Source organism: Halyomorpha halys, unplaced genomic scaffold (genome assembly GCF_000696795.3).
Source record: "Halyomorpha halys isolate HHAL.00 unplaced genomic scaffold, Hhal_1.1 Scaffold1475.1, whole genome shotgun sequence".
In the NCBI taxonomy this organism is placed as follows: domain Eukaryota; kingdom Metazoa; phylum Arthropoda; class Insecta; order Hemiptera; family Pentatomidae; genus Halyomorpha; species Halyomorpha halys.
In genome coordinates, this window is record NW_027113619.1 from 106,252 (window position 1) to 134,021 (window position 27,770).

The following is a 27,770-nucleotide window of genomic DNA, read 5'->3' on the forward strand; positions in this document are numbered from 1 at the left end:
TTATATATGACTGTTTATTAGTTAAATTTTATTTTAAAAATGTATCAAAATACTATTCTTTACATATCAATTAAAAATAAATTTCAAAATATATATAATACAAATTATAAAAAATTGATTAGGCTTAACATATATCTATAGCATTAGCATTAGTCTATTCCAAAGTCAGTAGTTTAATATATTTTTACAATGGATATTAACAGAGGGTTATATTGATATTTTGAATAGAAAATAATTTCATAATGAAATGCCAGTTTACTGTTCTGTATGGAATACAAATTACGCGAGATTAAGGTAAGAAACAATTAAGATGACAAGAAGGAAATTTTAGTTGGTATCAAAACATTTCACACATTCAATAAAGGAAAAGTTCTTTAATTCATTATAATGCATTTTCATTTTTGTGATTAACATTTATGGAAATACAAATTAAGAATTATAATTTCAATGCAAAAGCTTAATGGCACTGATGGACTGTTTTACAAAATCTACTAATTAGATTTAAAAGATAAAATGTAAATCTATTCACTAATGAAGTCATCAACATACGTTATTAAATGGATTTTAAAAATAGATAACTTCTGAACTTTAGTCTCCTTATCAAAGCAACCCCTTCTTGATGGTTATATTTCAAAACGACTGAACAATTCCTAGGCGTTCACGAATTCATGTGTGAAACGAAATTAAGTTTCTGTAGCACTTCAAGGGAATTAATATCTAAAGGAAACAACAATCATATTGGAAATAGTTTCTGACGGGTTATCTACCACTTGATAACATAACTAAGAAACTTTGTCATAAACAATACTCTTAACAGTTTTACCATTACGATAAAAAATTAACACATCAGTAAATTTAATGTCAAAGTTTCATAGAAATAATTTAACGATCAGACGCGCTTTGTAAAATTAATAAATACAAGTTTTTAAGAAAAACTTGAAATTGTTCTGTTTAGTTCTAAATTCTGTTCGCCATTAATGATGTAATGAAATTGAAATCAGATTTAAAACTTTTATAATACATCGATATCATGTGTAGAATATTTTGACCATAAAATGTTTTATCTGATGACGAAAGGAAATTCAAGGGGATATATCTTGAATTTCAAGTGGAGATGTCTTGAATTTGGTTCCTCTTCATTAAATTATTATGTAATATATTCTAATGAAAACTGAAAAACACAATGGAAACTATGGCATGGCAGCATTGCAGTTTTAAAATACTTGTAATATTGTGTAAAATGTAAATATCGTTTTGATAATATCAAGCAGAAAAAAAAATGCTACATATCATATTTTAGAGAACGGTGAATAATTAGTGAGAAAAACCCTATATTCTGCTTCCACAAGCTGATTAATAACGTTGGTTTTATTTCATCCCTTAGTTTATTACATTACAACAGATCTTGAGTCTAGAAAGAGTACTTTATCACAAGATTTTTCGTTACATAAACTATAAAGGGATACTTTTACTCAATGGATTTTAATGTCGGAAATTAGACCGAGAAATAAAGGAGTGTATGATGGAAAGAAAGCAAATAGGTAAGAGGAATCGAATCGTATTACGAAGAAGAAAAAGTAAGCTCTTGCGATTATTTTGCAATTTCTATTCTAACTTGTATTATCTAAATATTAATTAGATATATGCATTTCTTCAATAGTGGCACATTTGACAAAATTTTATACTTAATTTAGAATTAGACATATCCCAAATATAGTGAGTACTGTAGACTACGGCTATTTTCTTTATTAATGTCCTACAGACGTTCCTCAAGTTATTAGAGTTGTTACAAATTAACGTTACAGTTTATGGAATATCTCAAACAAAAAATAAAATGAAAGGCAGCGACTATTTAAGAAAGGCAGACACTATTTAAGAAAGGCAGCGATATTATAATTAAACATATATTTTTAAAAAGTTAATTAATTTGAACCTTCCAAATATTTTTGATCACTTAAACGACCATAACTTATCGCCGGTACTTTTTAGTTGTTTGTCAGCCTTTTTATAAGGTGGTATTAAATTTACACAAATCAAGTAAAATTTAATGTGATTTATTGGTAAACAATCGATGAATATTAGGAACATTTATCTCCCCATGTAACTAGGGATGATCGTATGGACCTCATTAACCTGGTATTGACAAAGTATTAAAATCACAAGGGGTAATCTCTAATACTGACTTAGACCGCTTGAGTTGAGAGAAGTGAGAGTGAATTAATCGATGAAACTCAAGAAAGTAAAGACTATCTGGGTCTTCGGTCAGACAGTCTATCAATTCATATTAAATGCTAAAAACGCTTGAATTTATGTTTTCATTTTCATTTCAATGAGCCCTTAACTAAAGGGAATTAAAGAGAAGAAACTGTGTCGCTGGAGCCCTTAGTAGCTGCCAGAGGATTAGTGAAGTAAGTTAAATAGGAATAACATTTCGTGAACTGTTGTGGAAGAGGTTCTGTCTGAGGCTTTTGTCTGTTCTTGATTTAATAAATAATCAGTTTCGCCTCAATCGTATGTTGGCTTAAGTTGAGAAATTAAGGCAAGGCTTATGTTAAGTTAGTAAGATAAGAAACACACATCGTGATAGGTTCATACTTAAGCAATCACTTAAAATAATTCTGGCAACAGGTAAGACCTAGCTACTGTGGGAGCCTTGTCTCAAGAGTTGTTTCCCGTATGTCGGAAGTTAAAGTGCTAAGCAGATGAGAGAGGAGGGCCCATGGCTCTTCGAAAGGATTTAGCAATGCAAATCGAGACGTAATGGACCTAAGAGAGCACGCAATATAGGAATATTGAATCCGTTAAATAAGATTATGAGTTACGTTTGTATTGTAATAGCTGCCCGAAAGAGGTGCGGATACTTACCTATTAACGCTATCGCAGCAAAAATGCTGCTAATGCGCCAATCTACACCTAAAGTTTTTGCAACAAATTATAGAATACAAAACTTATGTAAAATAAAAACACTTTAAAATTCGAAACATTTTATTTATGTAAAGTACTCAATCAGATTTCGGTGGAAAATGGGCCAATAAGAATAATAAATGAGGCACTGATTAAGCTTTTCAACTAGGCTGCGCCTGATGAAATTAAAGTGAATACCCAGAAAACTTAGTTTCAACTGTTCACATTGTCGAAGAAAGTGCACCAGCTGGAAGTCAGTTATAATAATGTTCCCTGGTCAAGAACAAATATCTAAGAGTTAATTTACGGAAAAAAATGAATTGGAACAGGCAAATTGAAGAGATGGTGGAAAAATGCTAAAGCTCCTAAAACGCATTAGAGGAAAGACATGAGGAGCAACCCAGGATGGGATGGGTCTTGCAGATGACTCATGTCCGTCCTGGTTAATACGGTTCTGAGGTCATTTGTACTCCCACTGATGCATCCCTAAATAGGCTAGATAGCCAGCAAAACAACAAGCCTGCGTCTAATCTTGGGTGTACCGCGCTCAACCCCTGTTGCAGCTTTGGAGCTGCAAACAACAATAGAACCTCTTTCTAAACGACGTGAGCAAGCTACAATGTGTCTTCATGAGCGAATGCAAAGAGCGGACCTATGGTTTGGAATAACTACAAAATTACAACTCAATAGCTCAAGACACAATAATCCTTCATGCTGAAAGCCAAGGCTTTACTTGAAGAAAGAGGGTTTTATTGCTAAGAGAGGAAAACATTTATGCTGGCACATTTCCCAATCCACTTTCACACGAGCAAGGTAGAGCTGCAACTCCTCCAGATTGATAAGAAAACACCTGGCTATGAGTTAAAAGCGAAAGCCCTCCTCAGGATTGGCTTCACATGTATACGGACGGATCAGCTGAAACAACCTTTAGAAATGCTAGAGCAGGGGTTTATTCCAATCAAGCATTGCAGTAGGTAAGGAATTTACGCCGTTTTTCGATTTCAGACGCTTTTAAATTTTGCTCGATTAAACTACCTTAATTTGATTTTAAGCAAATATTTCAAAAGCGATATAGGTCTCTGTTTCGATTAAGAACTCTGTTTAGAAGGCAAGATCAGAATGCTGTTTTCTTAACTGTCTCTCAAGCAGCTATCCTTTTTGTTACTAACACACATAAAAGTCTGTCAAATGCTGTTTCTGAATGCCAATCCCTCCTCCAGGACCTGACACTCCAAGGCACTAATGTGGTCCTGCAGTGGATTCCCAGCTTAATTTAGGAAATTAATCCTTAATTAATTAGAAAAATAAAAGTATTATATATATAATTGACCATATTAATTCAAATTATGAAGATGGTCTGGGGTGTGGTCACAAGAAAACAAGAATAGTTAGCAACTATTTATTTGCTGACATTTCACCCCACTTTGTAGAGCTTCATCAGTTCAGATCCATTCGAAACTGACCATTTTTTAAAATATTTGTTTCTTGTCAATTAAGAAGGCCATGCCCATTCCAGCATTATGAAGTTGTGGTTATCTATAAACAAAGGAGTTCCTTTTCATAGAATGAGGGATAGAAACCTAATATTTGTTAATGGGCTCATTTGGTGAAAATGAAGCACTATTTGCTAGTCCAAATACCAAGCAAGGCTTGGGGTTCCCACTATTTGTCAATAATTACTTTTATGTTAACGGTTGATAACTAGAATACACTTACCTAAATGAACATCTGGCTCATATGTTAAACTCGAAAATAGAAAATGTACAACTTAAAATCTTAAGGGGTAGCTAAACTGGTGGGAATCCTTGTTAGAAATGCCAGAACACTGATTATTCAAGTTGTAATTTTCCAGATTGCTGGGATTGAGTTGAGTGGCTTTAGCATGCCATTTAACAGTGTATCTACAGTTGCATTTAATATCACTTTTTGCTAACTCATTTTATCTTATTACCAATGAGAAAAGTAAAAATAACTATTTTTTTAAAAAGAACATCTCAAATCGTACTTTCATAGTATGCTAATAAAGCCAAATAATATAATTTTAGTATTTATGATATGTATCATCTTCTCAATACCTTTACTAATAAGATAAAGTCTATATACATTTGAATAATACATGATTTATAACCCTGTGGTTTATTTTATTACAAGGTACTTATTTGATAATAATAATTAGGAAATATAATAAATAAAAAACATAAAAAGAAATGTATATATTATAACAATTTTGTACAATTACATTATTGATATTTACAAAATTTATTATTTACACTAATTGCAAAGCAATATGATGAAATATTTACATTAAAAATCCATTATTTATGGATAAATAAACCCAATCAATCACAATAGTTTTTCAATGTGAGCCTAGGTACAACATTCATTGATTGTAGTTCTTGAAATAAAAGTTTACAGGCATAAGGTATTCTGATTGTAGATACTGAAGCACTACTATTGCAACCATGGCACCTAAAAAAAAATTAAAAGTGATTAATTTATTAAAAGATTTCTAAAGCTCATTATAGCAATTAAGCTTAAAAAATAAAATAAATTTTATATTGAATTATTATTATAATAAATGTATTATTAAATATATTAAATAACAGTCTCAAATCAAATGTTTATACAAAGTATAAATGAATTATAAAAATTATATTAAACTAACTGAGGGAAAATATTTATTTAAATTGTATATTTTCAATATGATTTCCAAATTATATAGAATATGATCCAATAAATATAAGGATCATACTTAGCTAAACATCTTATAAGTACAAGAAATATATGAGGAACAGTTTTGATTTCAAATTTAGAAAGATCTAATTGTTTTATGTCAACAAAATAACAATAAAATATTAAAAACAATTGTGAAATGATAATGGTCAATGACTTCAATAATTGACTGAAAAGGGATACATCATTGACATTACTGAAATGTCCAAGATATAAATAAATTAATTAAATACTATTGTTTTAATTTTTTATCCGATGGCAGGATAAAAAAAATTGTAAAATAGTGGTCAGAGAGTGAAACAAATGAGTAACATTGTTAAATGTATTTAGAATTGAATGGCCAATATTTTAAATTCTGATTTGCTTGCTTTGTGTATTATTTTAGACAAGATTCAACACTTTGACTACGGTTAATGTAAGTTAATAACCATAATTATGGGAAGAAAAGTAATTCTTTAATTCTTGTCACAGTTGCAAGGACAAGGAGTGAAGCAACAAATTTACTACAAGAAGAAGAGTATAAATTATTTGAAATTGAAATCCGGAGCTGTTTGGAGATGAAGTACTTGAGAGAACATAATACACCATCTCAGCTGAAACAGTTGGAGCTAATAAGTAATTTTAACATTCATACTTCACTCAGAGACAAATAGAGAGAATGAGTTGCGTAAGGTAAGACAGAATATAGATCGAGTATGTGTTTGAGAGAGAGGGAGTGATAAGCAAAGTTAGTGGAATGAACTAGTTTTTTTTTCTACCCCCCTGAAGAAAAATGGAGGCCTCAGATGAGATGAGATTAATTTTATTGATATCAAATTCTGATATTATCTAAGAGTAATAAATAAGGTTGAAGTAATTATGATCTATATTAAGTATAACTGTTTAAAATTAGAGAAGCACGATAAAAAACTGATGCAAAATAGGAAACATGTAAAAAAAAATAGCCACTGGAAATGATACATACCAACCAGAGTAAGCAAGACGACCACATAAGTTACAGACATCAACATCAAAAGCATCACTAGATATCATCAATCTTTCGATCAGCATCATACTAAAACAAAATATAAATAAATAAAAATATCCTTATTCACAAGAAAAAAGATAATATAAAATATGATAAATTTAAGACATGTTGGATATATTCATTATAAGAATAAAAAATAAAGTAAATACTTATAACTACGAACCTAGCACCATAGCTAATAAGACAGTCCCGTTCCATCTCCCCCACTCTTAAACCTCCTTCCCTGCTCTTACCCTCAGTTGGCTGTCTGGTAAGTACTGCTCTCGGGCCTCTACTGCGAGCATGCATTTTGTCTTGGACCATGTGTTTTAGTTTCTGATAGTAAACCTAAAAAAATTAACATCAAACCATAGGTACTTTTATCAAACAGTTTACGGGTGATAATAAATAAGACAATAAAATAAAAAAAGTGCCCAATTATAATCGCTGTCTAAGAAAAGGAAACTTTATTAGCACATAGCTCAAAAAGAATACATTCTTTTTTTAATACATAGCTTAAAAAAGAATACCTTTAGTCATTTTAAAGGTAAATGAAAACTCTAAAAAAAAAAAAAAAATTAAATGAGACCATCATCATCTTATTCAATCCTCTATGAACCGCCCAAGCAGTGTGAGAAGGAAGTTTATAGCATCCTATCCAGCTCTGTCGGTCTTCCACAAGTTGCATTCTATCATTCCATGAAGTCCTCTTCTTTGGAAGTCCATCTTTACTTCATCCTTCCATTTCATTCTTGGTCGCCCTTTTCCTCATTTCCCCTCTACTTTGGGATGATAGGCCATGCAAGTCTGCTCGGCTCCAATCTGAGAAGGTATCCAAGCCATCATAGCCGATTTTCCTCTATCACGTCGTTGGCCAGCTTAACATAGAAGTTCAATTTGATGATTGGTGTTATGTACTCGATCTCTTCTCATTTTTCCCTTGATTTTTTGGAGAAATCTCATTCTTGACATTTGTATTCTTTATTGATGCATATCTATATTTTTTGACAGTGTCCATGATTCCAAAGAGTATGTTAGAATGGGGAGAAATTTTGACCTGAATATGGCCACTTTTCTTTTCCACCTCTTACCTGTTAAGAAAATCTTTCCTAACTGCTTCAAACATCCTTCCTATTGCTATGATTTGCCCGGTCACCTCTAAATCAATGTAGCCACCTTCTTTAAGGTGTGTTCTCAGTTATTTGAAGTTTTCACCAGTTTGAGGACCTTGTATTCAACCCTGATAATACACATAATTTTCCTCGGCTTCTTCCCAACCCTCATTACTTCTGTTTTTGTAGGGTTTGTGACCATATTGATCTTCAGCAATTCTTCTTCTAATCTATTGATGGACGATTATTAGAAAAGATATGGCACATTGGAGTTAGAGCACATGTTTTGGTTTATTATTGATATACATTTCCCTAGATTTAATAAGATAAATAATAAAATTATGATCATGCTATCATTTCAAACATTATTTTTAAACATGTTTTGTAAAATAAAGAAATTATAAATTTAATAATCCTTTAACTGGAAGATTCTTATGGTATTATATGGATTTATTGAATGACACAATTTCTTCCTTATTAAACTATACTAGTAGTATAGTAGATATGAAATAAACTAGTATAGTTTAATAAGGAAGAAATTGTGTCATTCACTAAATCCATGTAAAGAAATTATAATATTATGTGTGCCAATATCTGCTTTAGAATGTTTTACACTAAAACGTGTAGTATATAATGATGATGATTTACAAAGAAACCAATCGTCATTACTACTTTTCATAATAAAATACCTTTCATTTATTAATATCCACATTATATTAACCCTTTCACAGTGTGGTAAAATTATGAATTCTAGTTCAAAAAATGTAAATTTTTCCATATTCCGAAATACTTTGGCTTGAAAAACAAAAATGTAAATAAATTTGTTTTATATGTACCACATTAGTAATTAGCCCGTGTATAACAGATTTTAAAACACAGGATACATAAGCCTACACCACAATCTGGTAGTAGTATCTTATTTCCTTCCTCACTTTTTTTTCCACTTATTCCTTTTGAACAGTACAATACACAAAGTCTATACTTATTGGCTGCCTTATTGGCAGTTGGCAGAATAATATCAGTAAAATGTCTTTGTGTCAATTGCAGCGGTGTAGCATACTATTTCGGTCAATTCTTGTCATATTAGATTTGTATTTAATGCCCATTGCGTTGTTCTGTCTAGTACTCTCTGATGAAGTTGAACTGTCATCGGTTGGGACCAGATTATCACTATCACAAGCATTTATGATTGATAATTCACTGCTATCAATGTAAGATAACACAAATTCAATTTTATATAATTCATAAAAACAATTTTTAGAACTGATGAAACACTAAACTCTGGTGCGAAGGACTGTGTGGTCAGTTTCAAAGTCGATGGCATACTGAAGTTTCAGTGACAATTGCTTTATATAATAGTTGATTTTCAAATGGCCTTCTCGTGAAAAGAGTATGCCCAAAAATGCTTCTTTTTCATGCCTCTTCTTCTTTCATAAGGGGAAATAATAGGAGTTGAGTTGGATGAATAAGGGAGATGGGACACAGGAGTTGCGCCATCTTCATTCAAAAATTGGTATACGCACAAGGTGGTATTGTAGTGCAAAAACTAGTAGCTGTCAGAAATCAAACCTCTTTCTTTAAAACTTCTTTAACGATCTGTTGTCAAACTCCTAGAGTACTTGCTTGAATTTTTTCAACATTTAGATCATGAACACAGCTAGGTTTCTTATCAATCATCATTTTACTTTTTTTTAAATCTGTAAATTTTTTCTGAGCAAGAAGCATAAGTTGACTCCCATCCAAAGTTTTTCAGCCAATGGAAAAACAGCTATCACACAAAACAACAGTAATCAAAGAATTCAAACAAGGTGAATAGAACTTTCTTTACTAATGACACTTGGCTTACTGACTTGGGAATGACTACATAGCTACATAATGCAGTGCTACTAAAACTCCACCTCCAGCTCCATAACATAATTTTGATTTCTTTTGGGCACCACTATGTATAATATTCAATCCCTATATAAAATACTTAACAACATCAAAAAATATCAATCCTATGGCATGGTTTTTATCTACATAGGATTAGAACATTATACTATAAAATAACTGCACCAAGAATAAATATAGACCCAGTGCAATCTAAGAATAAATATGAAAACAAAGTTCTTCGAGTTCTAATCATGCATGTATCACAGGACCAATTTCATGCATTATTTACAAAAGTATTTAATCTATAACATTTATGGTTCCCATGGCTTTGAAAGAATTGGATTCATCAAACTCCTTTGAAATAAAACCAAAAGGAAAATAAATAGGTGTGTATATTGCTATGGCATTATCCCAAAAATACTTACAGGACCCGAGTAGATATATGCTTCAAGAGGTTCTCCAGTGATACCAGAATAAAAAAAATCTTTGCCTTGGTAATTAAAACCATTTTTAACAAGCTCTTCACAAATATCTTCTACTTTTGCACCCCCAAATGCTATAACAAGAAAGAAAGAGTAAATAAAGAATTTTATTTTACTTATAGTTATATTTTTATTTAATTAAAACAAGTTGATGGAAAAAACAAACATAAATCAAGAGTAAGAAAAATGAGACTAATCATAAATGAAATATATGTATATATAGTTGACCGTAAAAATTGATATATAAGAAGATGGTCAGGGTTGCGGTCAAAAGTGAAACAAAAATAGGTGTAAACTATTTTTGTTTCACTTTTGACCGCAACCCTGACCATCTTCTTATACATAAATGAAATAATTTTAACTAAATAGAATGGATACCAAAATTATTAATAAATTAGAATTGACCACATACCTGTACCATATTGGAATTTTCCCTCTAATACTCCAGATTTCCCAGCTAATAATTCAATTAGCTTCCCCACTGTCATACGAGATGGAAAACCATGAGGATTCATGATCATATCTGGGCATATTCCATAATCATTAAATGGCATGTCCTCCTGTTCCACAATCAGGCCTAACAAAAAATCAAAGCATTAAAATTTATTGCGGAGGTAGAAAATCACTAAATTGATAACAGAACTATTTTTACCAGTGACACCCTTCTGACCATGCCTACTACTGAACTTGTCGCCAATTTCTGGACGTCTAGTTTGTCGTAATAATATTTTAATAAGAAAAGCTTCTTCATTATTCGATGATATCATCACTTTGTCAATACAGCTCTCAACAGATCCTTTGTAAGATACTGGGACCTATAATGAAAGAGATTAAAATAAGTTTAAGCAAGGAGTGGGAGTCAAAAACAGCTCCAAAAAATAATAGAAACTACTAATTGAAGGCAGATGTTTCATCCCACATTATAGCCAACAAAGAACAAGATACAAAGGTGAAAATATATTAAAAGTATAAAGAATGAAATATTACATGACAAGAGGTAAAATTACAAATGAAAAAATAAGAATGTTAAGAAGCAATAACATTAATAATTGATAAAAGTAATAACAGATAGCGTAATACAAGATAAATAAATTAGAAAATATAGAGTAGAGGAAATATAAAGACTAGTGAATGACATCACAGAAGTGTAGATATAAATGAAGTAAAGGAAAATTGATAAGATTATAAAGTATAATATGGATAAAATTAACCTGTTGCATAAAATGCTAACTTTGTGTGTAATAAGCCATAACAAAAAAAATAAAATTTTGTGTTTTTTTAATGATTTCTCATATTTGCAAAAAACAAAAAAAAAAAAATTACAGGACATGACATTCAACTTGAGTGCACCAAAACATTGCTCTTTGACGGGAGCATATCGTATGAGGTAATGTCAAAGGGATCCTAATTGTTTATTTTATACCTGCCATAGTACCTTGCTGCCTGATATACCATATTTTTTTTTCAATATCAATAACTAACTAATTAATCAATAACTAAGCAAATTATTGCACTTACCTGCTACTTTACCATATTCAAATAAAAATAATAATTAAATTACATTATTTTAGGTATGTAAAGTATGCATTTACCTTTTTATAAGTTAGTACCCTTTTCAGGCTGGGGTAAGTGCAAAAGGTTTATTGTATGAAGTTTTGAACTGAAGCATATTTAGGCTTAACTAGATGTGGATTAAAACTATGCTATTCAAGTAAAGCTGTTACTGCATGATGCTACCTTGTTTACATGGTACCTTACTAACACTGAATGTATTGTGTGAGCGAATGTCCAATTACGAGCTACCAATGCCTTGTGATAATAATTCATCAAGTTTAATAATTTGGGGTACACGTTCATTGCATCATGTAGCAGTGGTTTTACGATTTTATACTAAAGCTACCATCAGAAGTATTTTAAAAAAAGCATAATTGTTGATATATATCCTAAATTAATTCTTAGTATAATTAAAGGAAATGAAAACCACCTCTTTGTGCTCAACATTAGGCATAGATTGTCCAGGCATTCCTGGAGTTGTAGCAGCTCCACTGACCACAGGCATTGTTTTGTTGACCAGAACCTGAAGAAGACATCCGTATTAATCCTTTTGAAACCAGGAATAACTAAACTATTCCAAAAAATTTTCTACAAATTTTTTGTTTTTAATAAACATATCTATAACTTGGACTATCAGAATGTAAAACTCAAAAAAATAAAATTGGCTAACATAAACTAAGAGTAGGTATTTTAAAATCCCTTTAGTACTTAATGAATAGTGAATGCATTGTAAAATAAAGATATTCAGCACTGGGTAAAATAAATATATGACTGTGTGTGTGTGTGTCTATATATACCGACACACACCTTAAAATAAATATTTATATAACTAACATTTAAATAAAATATAATATTTATGATGAACATTACTATAACAGAAATAATGTTTAAAATCACAATTAAGTAACAATTGCATATAATGACAAGAAATTGTGGACCAAATATAAAAATTTACACTTACTGAATGGCTCAGAATAATATTCTTGTAATGAATGAGAAAATATTATTTGGTCATCTTACCTGTCTGTCTTTCACTATTTCTCCAGGAGCTGCAATGCCATCAGAATCAAGAGCTTGGTGTTTGTATGGAGCAGTTAATGTTTCAGCCTCTAATAGAGGAGGCATGATTCGATCATATGTTTGATTAGCATATTGCTTTAAGTTACATCTTGAATTTCTATATACCAAGCATCGACCATAACCTATAATTATTAATAGGTTAATAAAAAAGAAGTTCTGAAAATAATGTTGTAGGGAATGCATAATTCAGATTACCTCGGTCAATAGAAGCTTTATTTAATATCAAAGCATCTTCAATATCATAGCCAGAATAACTCATTACTGCTACGACAGCATTCTGGCCTGCTGGCAATTTATCAAAATTTATTAAATCCAATGCTCTACTTTTTACCATAGGAGCTTGAGGGTAGACTAAATTGTACATTAGAGTATCGATTCGATTTCTCTGATTATATCCAATAGTTCCTTTAAAAATGAAAAAAAAAAAAATATTTTAGTGATATTTTACATCTTTTATAAAATAAAATAAAAAATGTTAACCGTTACCATGAACAGAGTAGCGACATTAGAAATTAAATTATTAAACATGAATATTGTGAAAAATATAAAAAAACAGTATATATGATATATATAATATATCAATTAATATTAGTATTATTTAAAGGATTAAAGAAAGTGTGAGTGTTTTGTATGTAAAAAGTTATAATTTATTTCATAAGTCTGAATTAAGCATTATTTTCGATCTATAAATAATTTCTTTGAAATACAGAGTTACTAGACATTTTAAATAGCATATTAATGCATTGTGTTCATAAATAACATTTATTTAACCATTTGTAAGTGAAATGAATATATTTTTTAATGTATATAAATTCAAATATTTAAATATTAGGATGATTTTTTCAATACAATGGAACAACATAGCCTAGATATAACAAGCGTCGATTGCCATGCACTTATAATTAGAAATATATAGCAGCAATAAGAACTTATAAAACTTGTTATTTTGTGTATATGAAGCAGATCAAATTTATTACAATTTAATAACTAATAAATGATTATTTTTAAACATAAAGAGACAGCAAAGTGGTAATTTAAAAAGGAAAAAGACATCCATTTGTTTTATTTTTTGGCTGATGCCAGGCACTGATAAATCTGATCCTGTTAGTTGCATTTAAGAACTCATACCGGCAAAACATGTATCAATCTGGCCAGAAAAAGTTGTTTTAATTTAAAAGATTAGATCAAATGTTTTTACTAATTATAAGAATTCTAAAAGTCAAATATAATGACTTTAACAATAAAAGTAAACATTCGAATTTAATTAGTTATCATGATCAAATAAATGCAATGATGTTCAAACTAAAATATTTAAAACTAATTTAAGTAAAGTTGTGAAGCTGAAAATGATTATAAAGAATCATCAAGAAGTCTTCTCAACAAGCAGTGAACTTCAATTGAAATATCAACAAACAAGTATTTTATAACATTTATGAAAAGTAGATAATTTGGAATTCAATGTTTAATTTATGTTAATATTTTATCATTTAAATTTGTTTCAATCAGTTAAAGTTATTTTTGTTTATATAAGAAATTACAGTTTAATAAGATAATAAGAAAAATCATCAAGATAGCATATACTAACCCATGGCCTGCTTTCCCATAGCGCATTGGTAAGTATTACGTGGACTTTGATTGTGATGGGGATAAGGGACTAATGCAGCACAAACACCAAGAAGAGTGAAATCAGCTACTTCAAGGTGAGTTGTTTTCAAAGTTACTTCATTTTCATTTAAAGCAATCATGCTGTCATTTTCCTCATTTACATCCAAGTATTCAATTAAACCTAAAGAAAAAGAGGGATTAGTCCAAAAAAAAAATTGCTGTTGGTTAGGCTTTTCTGCTCACAGAAAGTACCTTCATTAAGAAAATCTTCAAATGTCAGTAGTCCATCAGAAAGCTTATTAATATGAGTTGAATTTACTAGAGGTTTTCCATTTTCAACAATTATATATGGCCTAAAAAAAAGATATATATTGAATTAAAGTTGATATTTCTTAACAAAAAATATTATATACCTATTAAAAATGTTAATTACCGACAAAGTCGTCCACCATCAGAGCTTATATAGACGGACTTATGTTTGTGATGCGGATAGATAGAGACAAAACCGTCAATGCGACCACACCTCCGCAGTAGTCTGAAAATTTTTATGAATTGACGATGATTTCCTATTATTCCAAGAATGTTACCTTTGAAATGAAAAAAAAATTAATATGATAATAGTTAATGCAGTAACAACGATAAGAGTTGGATTTAGCTGAATATAAGATAAGTTATTTACAATGTACCATCAATATTACTAGTGGTATTTTTAAAAACTAATTTCATGGATACTGAATAAACATAATGTTAGCGCATATTAAAACAGTTTTATCATTTGATCACATTCCCAACCATCATTTCCTAGATTAAAACCACAGTCAACAATTTCCATGAATTGAAATTGAGTGCACATTATATAAAAGACTTTATAGATAAACTAAAAGCTACAAAATATGATTTTGTGAGTGTATACACATTTTTGTCAAGAACATCTCAACTTAAGTCAGTTTACAAGGAATAGGACCTGATATAGAGATGAGGACCACCAGTAATTAATTAACTTTAGGCATTATTTTCAATTCTAGTGGTGGGTGCATACATATTCAGTAAAATAAAGAGGACGCTAACAATGAAAGGATGAAGGTTAGGTAGCTCAGGAATGGCGTTCATGTATTTTATTAAGAGTAAATTATATGCCAGTAATGTTTAATATATAATATTATTCATTTTGTACATTTATTCATTATCCTTAGTTCATTATATCATGCTAAGAAACAATTTATTTTTTATTCCTTTGTATTTTATAATACATGATTATAATGAACCCAGATATTGTCATTGGTAAAGATGATCGAAGGGGTAGGTGGATGAAAGGGTTATGTAACAAATAGTAAATTTAAAAAAATAAAAACAAGGTTCAATTTTTATTTTTGTTGGAAAGCTTGTTATTTTGACGTGACAACGTCTTATAAATTAGATTGCAGGGAGTCATGTAGGCAAAAGTGTAGCATAACGGAAATAGAATGGACGTGGCTTAGTAGTATAGTAGTGGGGGTAATTGAGGTTATAGATAATGGAAGTCATGTAGGGAAAAGTGTAGCGTAACGGAGAGTGCGGTGGTGGGGGTAATGATGTATTCTGATCATTAAATTATGTCTGAAATAAGGAATATGCGCATAATAAAATTTTGGTATTAATTAAAAATCTATAATAGCTACTATATATCAAGATTGAATCAGTATACAACTGGTATTGAACTAGTGAACATGGGTAGTAAACGAGAAAATGATCCTAAATCTAACAGTGATCGACAAAGTGACTTTAGAAAGCGTTTAATTAATATTATTATTCCAATATTTAGCGTAAAGTTGTCACGTCAGGCGCCCAACGGCGCGAAACCCACACATTTTTTCAAGTGTTCTTCAAACCCTTCTACATCTAGGTATCAGTTATAAATTAGATTTTGAGGTTAGAGTACCTCATACAATCTAGATAGGCACCTATCCCATTCATCCACATTAAAGATTCAAAAAATATTAGAAAGACCCTTCATCCACTTGCCCCTTCAAATCTAATCTCATTGTAATGAAAGGTCATCAAGATTAAATAAGAGCAGAGGCTCTCACTATTAAAATTATTTAATTGGTTGATATGGATTTGTCTAATGTTATTGAAGATAATAGAGAATTATTATACGTGACAGTCACCCCATAACCTGGTTGGTGTTCTTTAGTTTTAGTATTAGATAAATTCTACACATCTCTAATTATGTAGCAGACCTTTATAGAAGTAGCATTTAGTATAAAAGAATTAATAATTAATAAAAGAGGAAACATCAAAATAAATCTAACCATTAAGGAAAACAGTATAAATGTTCGGATAGTACATTTCTTCTCCTCCAAGGAATTGTACTGATTCGACACCCATGTTGTGTGCTGTTTTAATAATTGGTCCCTCCTCAACTTCAGTAGTAATGTGGGTCATCAGAGCAAGATTCTTTACGAGGCCACATGCCTATATATAATAAAAAAATTTAAATTTTAAATACACTACTAATTTAAAATATTTTAATTTGATAACTTGAAATAAAAAAAATAAAAAATTCATAACTATTACAACAAATATATGACATTTTTCTGCTAAGTAAGAATATAACTTGATAACCTAAAAATGTTCACAAAGGCTACCTTACAGATCAATATGCAGTCCAAAATAATGAATTAGCAATATATATTTAGTGTTCTACAAAGGAAATAAAATAGACCAACATATAACATTTCCAAAAAAATTAAGAATAAACTGAGTCAGATCCTTAAAAATCTCATGATATTCATTTATGAGAAGTATTCATACATAAAGGTATTTAAGAACAGCATTATATTTGATATGGCCTCAGTCTTAGTATTATAAATGAATTTTATTCTTATTCATCCTCATATTAACTGATTGAAATTTATTTTAAAATTAATATTTTTTGGAAATGAAGTAACTGGAATAATTTCATACTCTTTTATAGCCTTATTCATCAGCAATATAATAACACAATAATAAGCGAATAAAATCTTAGAACATGAAGAAGATGGTCGGGGGTGCAGTCAGGAAATAAACACAAATAAAATAGTTTTTGTTTATTTGTTGACTACACCTGGATCATCTTCTCCACATATTAGTCTACGGTCAACTGTCAACACCTCATTGAAAATCTTAAGACTAAATAATATTTGGACTCAGTTATATTGATATTCAAATTTCTTTATCTCAATCGTTATTTTCATAATTGATAGACAATAAATCCCCCCAAAAAGGTAGTTAATTGAAATGATAGGATTGTTAATTGTATAATAAAATTAATATATTATATTGCTTAATTAGTAAAAATATTAAGTCAGATTTATTTTAAAAAATTCAATTTCTTACTAATAATTAAAATAGTATTTCAAACAATAATAAAGAATAATATTTGACTGGAGTAGCATATCACAACACATTTGGTAACCTTGCTAGGATTTGAAGGACATAAGTTACCACTAATAATTAAAAAATAATATAACACTATATATAAAGAAAAGAAAAAGATAAAACAGTGAGAAAGCAATATAGACTTATGACTTGGTAAAAGTTTTTACATTTATAGTTCCACCCGATAGTAAAATGAATCGGCAACGTGAAGATACTAATTAGAGAAATTTGATTTCAGTTGCTGGTGGACTAATAACTGGATCTTGTACTGTTAAATTCCTTTTCAAATGAAAACTAACCCATCCCACACCACAAATAATCTTCCCTTCTTCAACCAAGTTAACAAACATTGTGTTACTAATATTTTTTGACCAGGCTATCATCAGATCAATTGAAAAATTGATCTTATAGACAATGTTATTAACAATATAATTAATCTGTTACTGAGAAAAGTAGCAACATTATTAAGAAAGTTGAAAACAAAAATTATATTAACATTTTACACTTAACATTGGGTTAAATTAAATCAAATGTTATTAACTTTTTTCAAAAAAATCTGGTGTGGTGCACGCATTACATAACTTTCACTTACCAACCTCAATGGCATAAATTTCAACAAAAGTTTTTTATTATTCTGTTACTGTAAAAATTCATATGTTAGGTTTCTTGTGGTAGCAATAATGATTATTAACTTTTTCCTCACAAAATACCACAGTTTAACAAAAGATAATGAAGTCACCTAGATATGTGGGAAGAGATCAAGCGGTCTCGGTTTTTCAGATTTGAACTGTGTTCTCACTATTCCATTCATTAAATTATTTAATATTTTGTATTTATCCATTCTTTATTACTCTCAACAATGAGAACTCATTATTTATTTCAAATAAAAAAAAAATGAAGATATATTAGAGGAAAATTTTTGAAACCTTCATCATTTAAGCCCTGTCAAACTATTTCGATGAGGATAAGACCTATCTGATATTAAAGTACAGTCCATTGTACATTGACATAGAGTTAAATCAAAATTGTTAGAGCCATTTTTGAGAAAATTGATTCTGTAAAGTGTCACTTGCTGTCAGTCAATTTTTATCAAAAAAGTAGATGTCGTGTCCCAGGCATATCCCCGTCTTTTCCCTTAAATTTGTAACTTCAGTTTCTTATGACTTTTCATTTTTAAGCTAGGCTGTTCACACGTCCATGCATACACACAGACTATTTTCCAAGACTTAGTTAATTGGACTCTAAGACCACAAAACATATATTTCCATCAGAAACTGGAATTAAAAATTTTCCATGACCACAATAATCCCCCTTACTATATATTTCATATATAAGTAAGTATCTGAACTAAATAGCTGAGGGAGTTATGGCATCTATCTTAGCAATCTCGTTACTGGTAATAAAAGTTTACAATAATGATAAAAGCTTTATTTTGATGAACTATTATTAACATTCCGCATTATGAAAAACAGGAAAATAAAGCAAAATGTCTATAGTGCATTCTTTCACCAGTTTATTATAATTTAAAGAATTTTAGATCTTCTTTCAATTGTTTGCAATGATCAAATAATAAAGATAGGTTACCTCTCCTTCAGGAGTATCAGAAGGACAGAGCATTCCCCATTGGGATGGCTGAAGAGACCTAGGGCCAGACACCTTCCTTGTTTTTTCAAATTGGGAATTAACTCTTGTCATCATCCCTAGGCACGAGATGTAAGAAAGCCTGGAAAGGACCTGAGTGACTCCATGCCGTTCCATTTTGAAACGTTTAATAGTCCAATTTCCCTATTAGAGAAGAAAATATTACTTTGAAAACTTTTCTGCTGTTATGAAACCAATAACTAGTTTAACTAGATTTTATAAACCAAGTATTAACTATTTTTTTATTCTACAAATTAAATAATCAAATTAAATCTATTAAATAACAAAGGTTCACAAAAATAAAGTTATGAAAATTTGATTTAATAAATTTTCTTGATATAAATTGTTTATGGAATATAGAAACAAAAAATGAACTGTTTTCTTCAATCCCATACAAATGTTTTGCAAATCTGTAATTTGCTGTGGCAGTTTTGTAGTGAAGCCATTGTTTCATCTATATTATAAATAAATTCTTAGATCTCATAAAATTAAAAAAGTTTTCCTTAAATTAAATTATACTGAAGGGTACTTACTGTAGAAATAGCGTGAACCAGGGCATTAGTTATTAAATCTTGTCGCATATGTTTAACAACATCAAACTGGGCTGCCTTTATTTTAGGAATGTTCTTATCAGCAATCATTTTAAGCTAAAAAAAATAGATATGTATAAGTTAAACATTTGTAAGCACAAAAACTGGAAAAAAAGAAAGGGGGAGAGAAATGATCAACTCGGTTGTATCTCAAAGACTATAAAATATACACAATCAACAAAAAAAATATTTACAATAAAATAAATTTCTATACAATTATCAATGTGAAGAAAAAAACTCATAAACTTGCCAAAGTAAACGCTATATACATACTTTAAACATAGGAATAAAATAAATAAGGAGTAACTCTTCATACAATAACATAAACAAGTTAAAATGAAAAAAACAAAACAATTTTTACATAAGTCATAAACAAACCTAAAATAGAAAACAATAAATGGAATAAATAACTACATTTTTAATAATATAATCTAGTTGTGGCAATATGAGGACAATCCAGTTTTGAGAGAAAAATGATCAACTCCGTTGTATCTCAAAGACTGACTTTTATTTATTTTTTTCCTACCTCCTAATATCTTTATTAACAACAAATACAATATACATAATAGACTAAACCTAATTACATAAATACATATATAAAAACATATCTTGTATTGCCGGATGGCACTGACTTTCATTCAGTACAGCACGTCTATATATACATTTGATTCAGCTGATCTACTCAGTCAGCTTACATTTGTTTATTTAATCCACAGTGACCAGTATAGATCCCAGTAATTATCCTAAGAGAACTCCAGCTGAAGCAGTTCATCACTTCGTCCCCTACAGAGTTCATCTAGCTTATCGCTGACTTTTGTTAAGCCAGTGACTCTTGGCTCTTAATCCATAAGCTGCCTTTATGATGCTTTGGCGTAGCTCAGGCTTATGCCACACACAGGTTGTAAGTCTGTCAGCATGTTCGTGGCTAGTGTTACCATAGTGACCCAGCACCCATTCAATGCTGACTTTATTAACGCATGAGAGTTCGTTGAGTGCTGCATAGCAGTCTTCGACAACTCTGCATCAAGTGAAGGGGTTACTGAGTGCCCCTATTGCTGCCTGGCTATCTGAGTAGATTGTAATTCTTCAATCAGAGAGCTCTTCCTCTATAAAAGTACTAGTACAATGATTTATTACAAGTATTTCTGATTGAAATACTGAAGCATACCTCCCTAGAGAAATAGATAAACGTTCCGATGGCTTATCGCCCCGCCAGATGCCTAAAGAATGCAGAAGAAAACATCGAGAACCATCAGTCATTAAAGGAGTATATATAATTGGTTAGTTTGCTCTACCTAGGATTTAATTATATTTGTAAAAGTAGCTGTTAATTTAGTCAAGTGTCATTGTGTTCTGATTGTATGGAAAATCCGCCCTGAGATAAGAGTCAATAATATTATATATAATTTAAAATAAAATTCTCATATCTATTTAATATTTAATCTTATCATTTAAACCTTGTCATCTTCAAAACTATATTTAAGATATGAGAATAAATAAAAACTATTAAATTTTAATAAACCCAGAATATTACAATAAACATATATATATATACATTATCTAATCGAATTATTTTAACTAAGCATCATTTGGGTCTTGTATGTAAGGAATGAGAACATAAAACACCAGACGATCTAAAAGATATCAAAACATCATGAACACGCAGGGAGAAATAATATTTAAAAACGCCGAGAGACTGAAGACTATGGAGGAAAGAGCTAAAAAGCAAGACGAAACCATAGGAGAACTAATAATTGAAAACAATAATCTAAAAAAACATATTAAAACGATGGAAGCCAAAATAAATCAGGCCGAATAAGGCCAGCTCATCCACTCACTTGAAATCAGGGGCATCCTGGTGAAAATAGGAGAAACACCCGAGGGCCTAATATATATAGGCCTAATAATGGCATTAATTGCTACACGGATGGCTTTCTAACAGCCCAAGGCTCAGGAGCAGGCATCTGGCGGGGCGATAAGCCATCGGAACGTTTATCTATTTCTCTAGGGAGGTATGCTTCAGTATTTCAATCAGAAATACTTGCAATAAATCATTGTACTAGTACTTTTATACAGGAAGAGCTCTCTGATTGAAGAATTACAATCTACTCAGATAGCCAGGCAGCAATAGGGGCACTCAGTAACCCCTTCACTCGATCCAGAGTTGTCGAAGACTGCTATGCAGCACTCAACGAACTCTCATGCGTTAATAAAGTCAGCATTGAATGGGTGCTGGGTCACTATGGTAACACTAGCCACGAACATGCTGACAGACTTACAACCTGTGTGTGACATAAGCCTGAGCTACGCCAAAGCATCATAAAGGCAGCTTATGGATTAAGAGCCAAGAGTCACTGGCTTAACAAAAGTCAGCGATAAGCTAGATGAACTCCTATTTTTACATTTTCATTATAACCTCTCATTTTCTTTTTTATTTCTCACCTTAAGAAAAACAATCTTTTTTATAGAAGCTATTAATTTATTAGTGCATATGATTTTTTTTTCTTTAGTAAATTTAATTTAGTTCTTCCGATATATTTTCCAAACACATTTTTACATCTATATCTATTATTTTCATCTTATTTTTTATTTACTCTTCTAAGTAGCATTATTTTTATTTTCATTTTCAAACCAAGTAAATCATCATTGTGTTCAAGTATTTATTTTATCTCTAGTAAATTTTATTTATTATTTTTATATTTCTCCCAATTTACTCTAACACTGTATTTAATTTGTTATCTTTTCACTCAGCATATTTTTTATATGCCTAATATGAGTCTATTGCCAACCACATTGTATTCAAATTGGCAAATAGTGAATGTACCCTCTCCCTTGATATTATCCCAAACTTCCTTTTCAATACATTCTCAATTTTCCTTCCTTACTCCAATAATAAATTTGATCCACTCCTCACTCTTTCCTTTAGTCCTACATGACTAGTATCCTAACATCCTGTCATGTTAACTCCCAATCCCTTCCAGCACATTATGACGAATTTCTAGATTATTTCCTCCAAAATTTTTATCACATCATTGCCATCTCAGAAACGTGGCTTAAACCCAACATTCCAACTTCCTCCATCTCCATCCCCAACTAAACCCTCCTTCGTCATGACTGAATGGATCTTACTGGTGGTGGAGTTTGACAGTCTGAGGGCCAAAATCCTTTTAAAGTCTCCCTCCTTTGATATCCCCCATCTGGAATACATTTTCGTGCAACTTATGTCAAGCTCCTTTTCCCTCCTCTATATTGTTATTTATTGCCCACCTCGAGTCCGTTTTGATGATACATTTGAATCCTCCTTCCTTTCATATATTCCTCTCTTCCAAAACATAATAATCGCAGGTGATCTCAACACGAACCTTCTCACAGACTCTCCCGATCGATCATACCTTATGGACATAATTTTCTCCCTAGACCTTTATATTGTTCCCTACCAATCCACACATCATACCCAGTCCACTGATACCTGGCTAGATGTATTTATTATTGATTCTCCACAGAACCTTCAATCCTCCTCCCAAATTCCTATGCTTTTTCTTTCCTTCCATGACCTAATCAGAATTTCCTACAAGATTCCCACTCCCTTACTTATACCAAAGAAAATTAGTTGGCGAAATCTTGATTCCTAAACCACAGAAAACATTGGTCCCTACCTTGATGAACTTTCCCTCTCCTTAGAACCTATCTATTCACTTTTATCCATTGATGATATGGTTGAATGCCTATCCTCGAATCTCCTTAAATTCCTAAACCAACATGCTCCTCTCAAAACATGTACTTTCAAACGCTCTCCGGCTCCCTGGATCAACTAAAAAATAAGAAATTTAATGAGAAAACGAGATGCTGCCAGAAGATGCTTCAGACGCACCAGAAGTTCAGAGCACTATTCCACCTTTAAGTCCCTCCGAAACCTTACCCAAGCATCCTTACGCCACGCCAAGGAGCAATACTTTCATAACATCCTATCCCACCCAAGCACCTGATCCTAAATCTAAATGAAAAATCCTTAAGAACCTCTCCGTTATCATTCCTAAATCCTGTCCATATTATCCAGTTGATCCAGACGAGCTTAATACTTTCTTTGCTGCTACTCCTCCTTCAACAATTTCATGCGAATTTTCATCTCTTCACATCCCTGAACTCCCATTTGATCCCAATAACTTTTATTTCTGGAATGTTTCTCCCGATGACTTAATCTCAGCAGTCCTCAAGTCCAGACCTAACGATTATGGTTCAGATAACATTCCTGTAAAGATCATCAAACTTTGTCTCCCTACCATTCTTCTTGCCTTCCTGCACATTTATAACTTCTCCCTTCTAAATTCCGTTTTTCCCAAAGCCTGGAAGAAAGTCCTCGTCCGACCATTAAACAAAGTACCTTCTCCTTCTTCAGTTTCCGACTTTCGGCCAATGTCCATTTTATCCAATTTGGCCAAACCACTAGAAAGATTAGTCCACTCCCAACTTAATAATTTTCTCTAGCAAAAAGCTCTCCTTAATCCTTTCCAATCCAGTTTTCGCTCCCAACATTCCACACAATCTGCTTTATTGAAAATTTCTCAAGAACTCCAATCAGCTATAGACAATAATCATATATCAATTTTAGTTCTTTTTGATTTTTCTAAGGCATTTGACACAGTTAACCATAAGATCCTCCTCAATAAACTTCAAAACCTTTCCATGTCAAATAGTGTCCTAAAGTGGTTCCTCTCTTTCCAGTCCCATCGTTCCCAAACAGTTGTCATTCCGGACAAACGTCTTCTGTCACCAGGTGTTCCTCAGGGATCCTCACTTTCACCAACCCTTTTCTCCATTTATATTAATGATCTTCCTGAGTCCATTCACCACACACAATACCACCTATATGCAGACGATCTCCAAATCTATCCTGCCTTTCCATCCCTCCGAGATGCTTGAGGTCATCCAAAAGATACAAGAAGTTATTGACAGCATTAACACATGGGTGTCTAACAATGATTTGAAGCTGAATGCAAAAAAAAAAAAAACGAAGGTTTTTTAGTTTCTCATTGGTTCCAACCGCCTCCTTCATTCCCTCCCTTACTGTCCTCTATTCTTCCTTAGTAACCAACCGATTCACTTCTATCCTACAATAAAAAACCTTGGTGTCACCTTTGACCAACACCTCTCCTGGAATAACCACATTTCACAAATCACACGCAAATCCATAACTGTACTCAAACAATTCCTAAGATTCCGTAATTCCATTTCTCAGAACACCCGTCAGCTCCTAGTATCCTCTCTCGTCTTCCCCCACTTCGACTACGGATCCTTGGTGTATGGAGGGCTATCTGCAGGACTAGAGTTGAGACTGAAGAGACTCATGAATTGTTTTGCAAGATTTATCTTTGGGTTCCCGAGGCGTTCTCAAGTCTCCCGCTGTTATGCCGAGTTGAAGTGGCTCTATCCCACCTCCCGAAGGCAATACCTCCTTGGTGTTTTCCTATTCCAAGTTCATAAAATCAAAAACCCTACCTATATCCTAGATCTCCTCACTCTTCGTTCATCCATCCACTCATTAAACGCCAGATCGCAACCGATTGATTTATATATGCCTTCCTATAGAACCGCCTTCTTTAGCAAATCCTTTGTCATACGTGCAACCTCCTTCTGCAATACTCTTCCCATCTCCATTCGCCAGTCCTCATCCATTCCTTCCTTTAAACAACACCTATTCCTCCACTTATTGTATAACCAAACCTCCAAATCATTGTAATAAAATAAATAGGCATATATTCATTAACATTATAAACAGTAGTAAAGCTAATATACCTATGTAATTTCATTTTACTATCTGAAAATTTGTAAATGCTTGTCAGATAAAAATCTTAATACATGAACCATGTATTTATTCTTAGGGGACATATGTTCCAGAATAAAATTATTTTTCATTTCAAAAATGGGACAAAATCAAGTAAATTTCTAAACATTCCTCTAATTAGGAATGTTGCTAGGTCCAGAACAATAATTTGGTGATATCACAGATTCATGGGACTATATATTTGATAATTGGAATACTTCATTCGGAATAAGACCCTAAACCTTTTTATATTTATAGTGATACAGTAATTAGTTCCGAACAATGCTTAACTTAAAATTTTCAACAATATAATTTATATCATTGTAGTTTTATTGTAACCTTAGTTCTTTTTAAATTCAGAGAATATACCTTAATTTAAATTCCAGAATAAGCAGACCTTTTGATTATTGAAGTTTGGATTATTGGGACTCTATTGTACTACATTAGACAAGAAAGAAGAGACAAAGCTCTAAACCAATTAAAGAGGTCAAGTATAGGGACTGAGAGGATTCGCTGGGCTAGATAGAAGCTCCTCGCTGCAAGTAACGGCAAAAGAGGGGGATAAAGAAGAGACAAAAGAGTAGTAGGTTAGACTAAATATTGTCTAACCCATATTAGACTAATGCTCCCATTATTTACAATGAGACAAAATCATCTATAATAAAATGTTTAAGTACCAATCAAAACTCAGGTATTAAACCATGCTTAGGGGCATTTAAAACCATGCATTCTTATCTGAAGCTGTAGAAATGCCATTACCATTAAAGAAAACTTGGCTATGAAGAAATACATTATAAAGAGCTTCACAGCTATACAGCACTCTTTAAGAAAAGCTATAGATTCAAGAAACTTATTTTCTCCAATTATGTAAAATTTAGTAACTGAAAAGTAACCTATGCTAATAGCAAAAGTATACAGCAAAATCTTCCTTAGAACTAATCAGTCCACAACCCAGCTGGATCACTTAAAGAAAGAAGTGATAAAGGAATGATAAGATCGCTATGTCTGGGAATCTCAAATAAAAGGAAGAGACTATTATCAAGTCCAGCTACCCATAAGAGGCTTCATTTCTAACAATCAAAAGATCAAAAAGATTAAATTTTTTTTTACAAAAACTTAGTGTAGAATTTAATGAAGTGAATTTAAAAGAAAAAAAAATTGTTTTTCTTATTTTATACAGTGATGTAAACCTCATTTTAATGTTCCATGAGTTAAATTTAAAATAATTAAGTAAGTTTAGTCTTGCAAAAATTGAACTTTTATTTGAATTTTGATCATACAGTATTTGGTAACAAATCTTCATGGTCATTGACGTGATAAAAAATGGACACAAATTACAAAGAATCATTACTTTTTATATTATTATTTAACAATCATTTCTGTAAGTAGTTGGAAGACCGTTGAGGAACCAAATAAAAATTATCTTCTTGGTCTAAGACAGCTGGGAGAAAGACCCAGAACAATTTAAATAAAGTAAATTAAAAAGTATTTAATAATTATAAATATTTTAAAGAAAAATTCGTACTACCTCAGTATTAAATCTTTTGAATGCATCTTCAAACATAAGGGATAGCAATGATCCAGCAAGTTCTAATCTTTTATTACCATAATAATCTTTATCATCAATAAATTCAGGTTGAGTCTCAGCTTGGATAACTCTTCTTAACATCAAAGCAGTATAAATAGCTTTTAGTTTAAAATTGAAATTTTCAACCTAAAATAAAAATGATGAGCAATTGACAACAAAATTTATTTGAAATATAAAATGAATATATATTTTATATACATATATATAAAAAATAAAATGTTACTTACCGGTACATGAGCCAAAATCACAGAAATCAATAAATCCCTAGCTTGATCTATAGGAGGTTTAGGTTTTCCTGATGGACCAAGAAACCTCTTCTGCTTAGTCCTTTTTCCAATATAACTGTAGCAAAGAGTAAAACAATACAGCATTATACTGTATAT

General features: G+C 31.3%; 2 protein-coding genes and 1 long non-coding RNA gene across 3 annotated transcripts in view; 1 reads left to right on the forward strand and 2 right to left on the reverse strand.

Moving 5' to 3' along the window:
• Positions 1-980, reverse strand: part of LOC106689811 (1-acyl-sn-glycerol-3-phosphate acyltransferase gamma) — a gene marked incomplete at its 3' end in the record, with an annotated part of 11,741 nt that extends 10,761 nt beyond the window's left edge. Inside the window, 1 exon segment of the mRNA XM_067051025.1 lies at positions 550-980.
• Positions 981-1,035: 55 nt separating this feature from the next.
• Positions 1,036-12,220, forward strand: LOC106689812 (uncharacterized). The gene is made up of 3 exons (XR_001344497.3): positions 1,036-1,577; positions 6,109-6,252; positions 12,080-12,220. It is a non-coding gene; the product is annotated as an uncharacterized lncRNA (long non-coding RNA).
• RpIII128 (RNA polymerase III subunit RpIII128) overlaps positions 5,103-27,770 on the reverse strand; it is a gene marked incomplete at its 5' end in the record, with an annotated part of 25,586 nt that continues 2,918 nt past the window's right edge. Inside the window, 17 exon segments of the mRNA XM_014434990.3 lie at positions 5,103-5,373; positions 6,602-6,691; positions 6,828-6,991; positions 10,053-10,183; positions 10,522-10,686; positions 10,762-10,924; positions 12,094-12,186; positions 12,684-12,865; positions 12,939-13,148; positions 14,329-14,529; positions 14,601-14,701; positions 14,782-14,935; positions 16,640-16,802; positions 19,332-19,532; positions 19,922-20,035; positions 27,328-27,513; positions 27,615-27,729. Of these exon segments, the coding sequence (XP_014290476.1) occupies positions 5,244-5,373; positions 6,602-6,691; positions 6,828-6,991; positions 10,053-10,183; positions 10,522-10,686; positions 10,762-10,924; positions 12,094-12,186; positions 12,684-12,865; positions 12,939-13,148; positions 14,329-14,529; positions 14,601-14,701; positions 14,782-14,935; positions 16,640-16,802; positions 19,332-19,532; positions 19,922-20,035; positions 27,328-27,513; positions 27,615-27,729 (2,563 nt within the window). The 3' untranslated portion in view covers positions 5,103-5,243.